Below are 7500 nucleotides of genomic sequence, written 5' to 3' on the forward strand. Positions count from 1 at the left end.
GGCGTGTTGGTGCCTGTGTTTGATTGACAGTAGCTGGAGGGGCGTGTTGGTGTCTGTGTTTGATTGACAGTAGCTGGAGGGGCGTGTTGGTGTCTGTGTTTGATTGACAGTAGCTGGAGGGGCGTGTTGGTGCCTGTGTTTGATTGACAGTAGCTGGAGGGGCGTGTTGGTGTCTGTGTTTGATTGACAGTAGCTGGAGGGGGAGTGTTGGTGCCTGTGTTTGATTGACAATAGCTGGAGGGGCATGTTGGTGTCTGTGTTTGATTGAGAGCAGCTGGAGGGAGTGTTGGTGTCTTTGTTTGATTGACAGTAGCTGGAGGGGCGTGTTGGTGTCTGTGTTTGATTGACAGTAGCTGGAGGGGGAGTGTTGGTGCCTGTGTTTGATTGACAATAGCTGGAGGGGCGTGTTGGTGCCTGTGTTTGATTGACAGTAGCTGTAGGGCGTGTTGGTGCCTGTGTTTGATTGACCAGATCAAACATATCATATACGTTTTATCTCCTTTTAACTCAGTCTCACCAATTTGGCAGCAATAAATATTTGATTTCATTCATTTTTCCTTCCCAGACAAATTATATCTAGTTAAAAATCACAAGTTATTTTCATTATTGCCCTTTTTTGGCTTTCTGTGATCAGACTGTTCTCTTGGGGATGACCGTGAACGTCTAGTCGGTGCCAATATCTCTGAAAACATTTGCCAATTTCAAAGTAGGCATTATTTTAACACCTCGCCCACATGTGTGAAAATTGAATAGGTATTTTCTGGCCTTGAAATAATAACACGGTAACAGTTTTGTAGCAAAATTTCCACCACCATTGTAGTTGGCTAAATCCAGACTTTTAATTGGTATTCTACCAATAACCTCTGACAGGCCTCCAGTTATGAATGGTACCATGATTGCATTGTGTCTCCCTACCCTTCTCTGGGAAGACTTGTGTACATCCTCTAACTCCTCTTCTTTATCCTCCAACTCTTTCTGATGGATCTGCTTCATCCTCTCCATCTCCACCTCAAAACGCATGTGGATCTAAAAGAGAAAAGAGAAAAGAAGTAAGAAATGAGATGGAAAAAAAGCAGCAAGTAGATATATTTGAATGTGTGCATTTGTAAGCACCTGTTGCTGCTGTTGTATGTTGGCAGTGAGCTTGGTGACTTCCTCCGCTCTCTCGCTGGCTTGGCCTTCCAGGAGACGAAGCTGTTTCTTGAGGTCAGGTAACGAATCCGTGGCGAGATCAACCGGCAGGCTGAGGTCACGGATCTGAGCGCACAACTCCTCCTTCTGTTTCAGCAGACGGCCCACCTCTGACTGGCTCTCCTGCAAAACACCCACAAACATAGTAATACAAGAATAATGTGTTCAATCTTCAACTTAGAAATGTTTGCTTTTTTTTATTTGGTCCTCTGGTTACTGCAGCGTATTCAGAGCCAGCACAGGTTAAATAGCTTAATCTTGCTCAGGGATATTTTGGCAGGTTTCGCCACATGGGAGGTGAAACTAAAAGCACGCCAACACGTAGGAGCACAGACACAAAAACAAAAAAAAATAAACCGCAGTCCACACAAAGTTATGCAAACGAAAGAGAGGAGAGATGGAAAATGAAAAACTGTGTTGTTATTAAACTGAAGTACAATCTTATAAAAGCTGTGACATTGAATGATTTCACGAACACTAATTTGTTTTAATTAATAGAAAAGTCTTACAGCTCCACAACATTAATCAATAGTTTTATATTAACATCTAATCAAACAATAATTACAATGTGACTCACAAAGGACACTTCTTGAAAAAAGGGGATAAAAATCGATGTAGCAAAATCAGATATAACTTCACATCCAACAGTTTGGTCAGTTTTCCTAGGATGGTAAAGTCATGATCCACCATCCTCATCCTAGGATTGGCTAATACAGTACTTGATGCCTTTGTTGGTTGGATTGGTTTCGGCATGAGAAGTGAGATTGGTAAGGGTTAGGGTAAGAATATTAGGGTTAGTAAAATGACACAGATTTCCTCCTTCCCTCCCTCCTTCATTCCTTCTTTCCTTCCTTCTTCTCTTCTTCTTTTTCTTTCTCCCTCCCTCCCTCCCTCCCTCCCTCCCTCCCTCCTTCCTTCTTTCCTCCCTCCCTCCTTCTTTCTTCCTTCATTCCTCCATCCTTCCTTCTATATTTCTTTCCCTCCATTACTTCTTCCTCCTTTCCTTCTTTATTTCTTTCCTCCTCCTTTCCTTCCTCCCTTCTTTATTTCCTTTCCTCCTTTCCCCCCTTCCTTCCTTCCTCTCTTCGTTCTTCCTTCCTTCTTTATTTCCTTTTCTCCTTTCCTCCTTTCCTTCCTTCCTTCCTGCCTCCTTTCCTTCCTTCCGTCTTTATTTCCTTTCCTTTCCTTTCCTTTCCTCCCTTCCTTTCTCCCTCCTTTCCTTCCTCCCTTCTTTATATCTTTTCCTCCCTCCTTCCTTCCTTCTTTCTTCCTTTCTTCCTTCTTTATTTCCTTTCCTCTGATAATTGTACAAAATATTGATTACAGCTGCTTTAAAATAATACACTTCAAGGTAAAACTTTAATAGCTATCATTACATCATTCAAAAAAAGAAAAAGAGAGTGCATAATAATGTGTGTTGGAAATGACAGTTTGACACGTGTGATTCATGAATGGTCACGCCAGTAAAATGACGCAGATTTCCTCCCTCCCTCCTTCCTTCATTCCTTCTTTCCTTCCTTCTTCTCTTCCTCTTTTCCTTTCTCCCTCCCTCCCTCCTTCCTTCCTTCCTTCTTTCCTCCCTCCCTCCTTCTTTCTTCCTCCTTTCCTTCCTCCCTTCTTTATTTCCTTTCCTCCTTTCCTTCCTTCTTCCTTCCTTCCTTCCTTCCTTTCTTCGTTCTTCCTTCCTTCTTTATTTCCTTTCCTTTCCTTTCCTCCCTTCCTTTCTCCCTCCTTTCCTTCCTCCCTTCTTTATATCTTTTCCTCCCTCCTTCCTTCTTTCTTCCTTCCTTTCTTCCTTCTTTATTTCCTTTCCTCCTTCTCCTAATTGTACAAAATATTGATTACAGCTGATTTAAAATAATACACTTCAAGGTAAAACTTTAATATCTATCATTACATCATTCAAAAAAGAAAAAAGAGTGCATAATAATCTGTGTTGGAAATGACAGTTTGACACGTGTGATTCATGAATGGTCACGCCAGTAAAATGACGCAGATTTCCTCCCTCCCTCCTTCCTTCCTTCCTTCTTCTCTTCCTCTTTTCCTTTCTCCCTCCCTCCCTCCCTCCCGCCCTCCTTCCTTCTTTCCTCCCTCTCTCCTTCTTTCTTCCTTCATTCCTCTGTCCTTCCTTCTTTATTTCTTTCCCTCCATTCCTTCTTCCCTCCTTTCCTTCTTTATTTCTTTCCCTCCATTCCTTCTTCCCTCCTTCCTTCCTCCCTCCTTTCCTTCTTTATTTATTTTCCTCCCTCCTTCCTTCTTTCTTCCTCCTTTCTTTATTTCCCTTCCTCCCTCCCTCCCTTCCTTCCTCCCTTCTTTATTTATTTTCCTCCTTTCCTTCCTTCCTTCCTTCCTTCCTTCATCCCTCCTTTCCTTTATTCTTCCTCATTTTCTTCCTCTCGTCTTTATTTCCTTTCCTCCCTTCCTTTCTCCCTCCTTTCCTTCCTTCTCCCTTCCTTCCTTCCTCCCTTCTTTATTTATTTTCCTCCTTTCCTTCCTTCCTTCCTTCCTTCCTTCATCCCTCCTTTCCTTTATTCTTCCTCCTTTCCTTCCTCTCGTCTTTATTTCCTTTCCTCCCTTCCTTTCTCCCTCCTTTCCTTCCTTCTCCCTTCCTTTCTTCGTTCTTCCTTTCTTCTTTATTTCCTTTCCTCCCTTCCTTCCTCCTCTGGGTTAGGGTTAGGGTTAATAGCTATCATTACATCATTCAACACCTGCAAAAAAAAGAGTGCATAATAATGTGTGTTGGAAATGACAGTTTGACACGTGTGATTCATGAACGGTCACGCCAGTAAAATGACGCAGATTTCCTCCCTCCCTCCTTCCTTCATTCCTTCTTTCCTTCCTTCTTCTTGTCCTCTTTTCCTTTCTCCCTCCCACCCTCCTTCCTTCTTTCCTTCCTTCATTCCTCTGTCCTTCCTTCTTTATTTCTTTCCCTCCATTCCTTCTTCCCTCCTTCCTCCCTCCTTTCCTTCTTTCTTCCTCCTTTCCTTCCTCCCTTCTTTATTTCCTTTCCTCCTTTCCTTCCTGCCTTCTTCCTCCCTTCTTTATTTCCTTTCCTTCCTTCCTTCCTTCCTTCCTTCTTCTCTTCCTCCCTCCTTCTTTCTTCCTTCATTCCTGTCTTTCCTTCTTTCCTCCCTCTCTCCTTCTTTCTTCCTTCATTCCTCTGTCCTTCCTTCTTTATTTCTTTTCCTCCGTTCCGTCCTCCCTTCCTCCTTCCTTCTTTCTTCCTCCTTTCCTTCCTCCCTTCTTTATTTCCTTTCCTTTCCTCCTTTCCTTCCTTCTTCCTCCCTTCTTTATTTCCTTTCCTCCTTTCCTTCCTTCCTTCCTTCCTTCATCCCTCCTTTCTTTAATAGCTTTAATAGCTTTTATAGCTAAAACTTTAATAGCTATTATTACATCATTCAAAAAAAGAAAGAAAAAAGAGTGCATAATAATGTGTGTTGGAAATGACAGTTTGACACGTGTGATTCATGAATGGTCACGCCAGTAAAATGACACAGATTTCCTCCCTCCCTCCTTCCTTCATTCCTTCTTTCCTTCCTTCTTCTTGACCTCTTTTCCTTTCTCCCTCCCACCCTCCATCCTTCTTTCCTTCCTTCATTCCTCTGCCCTTCCTTCTTTATTTCTTTCCCTCCATTCCTTCTTCCCTCCTTCCTTCCTTCCTCCCTCCTTTCCTTCCTTCTTCCTCCTTTCCTTCTTTATTTCTTTTCCTCCCTCCTTCCTTCTTCCTCCTTTTTTCCCCTTTCTCCCTACCTTCCTTCCTTCTTCCCTTCCTTCTTCCTCCCTTCTTTATTTCCTTTCCTCCTTCCTTCCTTCCTTCCTTCCTCCCTCATTTCCTTTCCTCCTTCCTTCCTTCCTTCCTCCCTCATTTCCTTTATTCTCCCTCCTTTCCTTCCTCCCATCTTTATTTCCTTTCCTTTCCTCCCTTCCTATCTCCCTCCTTTCCTTCCTTCTTCCTTTCCTTCCTTCTTCCTTCCTCCTTCCTTTCTTCCTTCCTTCTATCTTCCTTCTTTATTTCCTTTCCTCCCTTCCTTCCTCCTCTGATAATTATACAAAATATTGATTATAGCTGCTTTAAAATAATAAGGTAAAAATAAGGTAAAACTTCAATAGCTATCATCACATCATTCAACACCTGAAAAAAAAAGAGTGCATAATAATGTGTGTTGGAAATGACAGTTTGACACGTGTGATTCATGAATGGTCACGCCAGTAAAATGACACAGATTTCCTCCCTCCCTCCTTCCTTCATTCCTTCTTTCCTTCCTTCTTCTTGACCTCTTTTCCTTTCTCCCTCCCACCCTCCATCCTTCTTTCCTTCCTTCATTCCTCTGCCCTTCCTTCTTTATTTCTTTCCCTCCATTCCTTCTTCCCTCCTTCCTTCCTTCCTCCCTCCTTTCCTTCCTTCTTCCTCCTTTCCTTCTTTATTTCTTTTCCTCCCTCCTTCCTTCTTCCTCCTTTTTTCCCCTTTCTCCCTACCTTCCTTCCTTCTTCCCTTCCTTCTTCCTCCCTTCTTTATTTCCTTTCCTCCTTCCTTCCTTCCTTCCTTCCTCCCTCATTTCCTTTCCTCCTTCCTTCCTTCCTTCCTCCCTCATTTCCTTTATTCTCCCTCCTTTCCTTCCTCCCATCTTTATTTCCTTTCCTTTCCTCCCTTCCTATCTCCCTCCTTTCCTTCCTTCTTCCTTTCCTTCCTTCTTCCTTCCTCCTTCCTTTCTTCCTTCCTTCTATCTTCCTTCTTTATTTCCTTTCCTCCCTTCCTTCCTCCTCTGATAATTATACAAAATATTGATTATAGCTGCTTTAAAATAATAAGGTAAAAATAAGGTAAAACTTCAATAGCTATCATCACATCATTCAACACCTGAAAAAAAAAGAGTGCATAATAATGTGTGTTGGAAATGACAGTTTGACACGTGTGATTCATGAATGGTCACGCCAGTAAAATGACGCAGATTTCATCACCGACAGATTGATGAGTCAAAGACAGCCGAGCGATGAGAAACAGCGTGAAGTCATTACAATGTTTGACACATGCTCGGGAAAAAAAAGAGGCTTTTTGGCAGCTGGCGGCCGAACCGAAAGGTTAACGTCACGCCACGTTTCACCAAGAGCAGAATGAAACAGCCAGAGATCTGATGGCTTCACTGGAGACGGATAAAAGGAATTCAATTATGAGACTAAATGGATGTGTGAAGGGAGAGGAAGGAAGTGAAGAGGGACTTAGAGAAAATCCTCCTCATACAAAAAAGAAAATAATCAAGATGACACAAAACATGGCTTTATGTTTGATTTCAAGCTTTTCCAGATGAGTCGACGTGAACTTTGACCTTTCTGTCGGCCTCCTGGGTCAAATTGATCCCGTCTGTTTTGACTGTTCTTTCTTTCCTCATTTCCTTCCTTCCTCTTTCTTTCCTCCCTTCCTTCTTTTCTCCTTCCCTTCTCATTTATTCCTCCCTTCCTCTTTTCCTTTCTCCTTCCCTCCCTCCTTCTTTCTTTTTCTCTGTCCTTCTTTCCTTCCTTCCTCCGTTCCTCTTTTCCTTTCTCCCTCCTTCCTTCCTTCTTTCTCCATCCCTCCGTCCTTCCTTCCTCCCTTCCTCCTTTCGTTCCTTCTTCCGCCCTTCTTTATTTCCTTTCGTCCCTTCCTTCCTCCCTCCTTTCCTTCCTTCTGCCTTTCTTCCACCCTCCTTACTTCCTTCTTTCTTTCCTTCCTTCCTCCCTCCTTTCCTTCCATCTTCCTCCCTTCGTTATTTCCTTTCCTCCCTCCTTCCTTCCTTCCTCCTTCCTTTCTTCCTCCCTTCCTTCCCTTCTTCCTCCCTTCCTTTCCTTCCTTCCTTCTTTTTCTCTGTCCTTCTTTCCTTCCTTCCTCCCTTCCTCTTTTCCTTTCTCCCTCCCTTTCCTTCCTTCCTTCTTTTTCTCTGTCCTTCTTTCCTTCCTTCCTCCCTTCCTCTTTTCCTTTCTCCCTCCCTCCCTCCTTCTTTCATTCCTTCTTTCCTTTGTCCTTCCTTCCTTCTTTATTTCTTTTCCTCCCTTCCTTCCTCCCTCCTTTCCTTCCTTCTTCCTCCCTTCCTTCCTTTCCTCCCTTCCTTCCTTGACACGAGAACAACAGGAGGGTTAATTGTACAGATGAAGGCAGCACTGTGTGATGCTTCCAGCTCTTCTATTCAAATAAACTTCCTTACACAGTATTTTGTGTGTGTGTGTGTGTGTGTGTGTGTGTGTGTGTGTGTGTGTGTGTGTGTGTGTGTGTGTGTGTGTGTTTAAACATCACTAAACACACAGCGTTAAACTCAAACACAAACACACCTGCAGGTT

The 7500-nt window shown here is 43.0% G+C and overlaps 1 protein-coding gene across 1 annotated transcript in view; it reads right to left on the bottom strand.

Annotated features, from left to right (window-relative positions):
• LOC128379913 (unconventional myosin-XVIIIb) overlaps positions 1-7500 on the bottom strand; it is a 120453-nt gene that overhangs the window by 8479 nt on the left and 104474 nt on the right. The window contains 3 exon segments of the mRNA XM_053339552.1: positions 916-1026; positions 1114-1314; positions 7492-7500. The exon segment at positions 7492-7500 is cut by the window's right edge and continues 115 nt beyond it. Of these exon segments, the coding sequence (XP_053195527.1) occupies positions 916-1026; positions 1114-1314; positions 7492-7500 (321 nt within the window).

The sequence above is a fragment of the Scomber japonicus genome, chromosome 19 (genome assembly GCF_027409825.1).
Source record: "Scomber japonicus isolate fScoJap1 chromosome 19, fScoJap1.pri, whole genome shotgun sequence".
Lineage (NCBI taxonomy): Eukaryota > Metazoa > Chordata > Actinopteri > Scombriformes > Scombridae > Scomber > Scomber japonicus.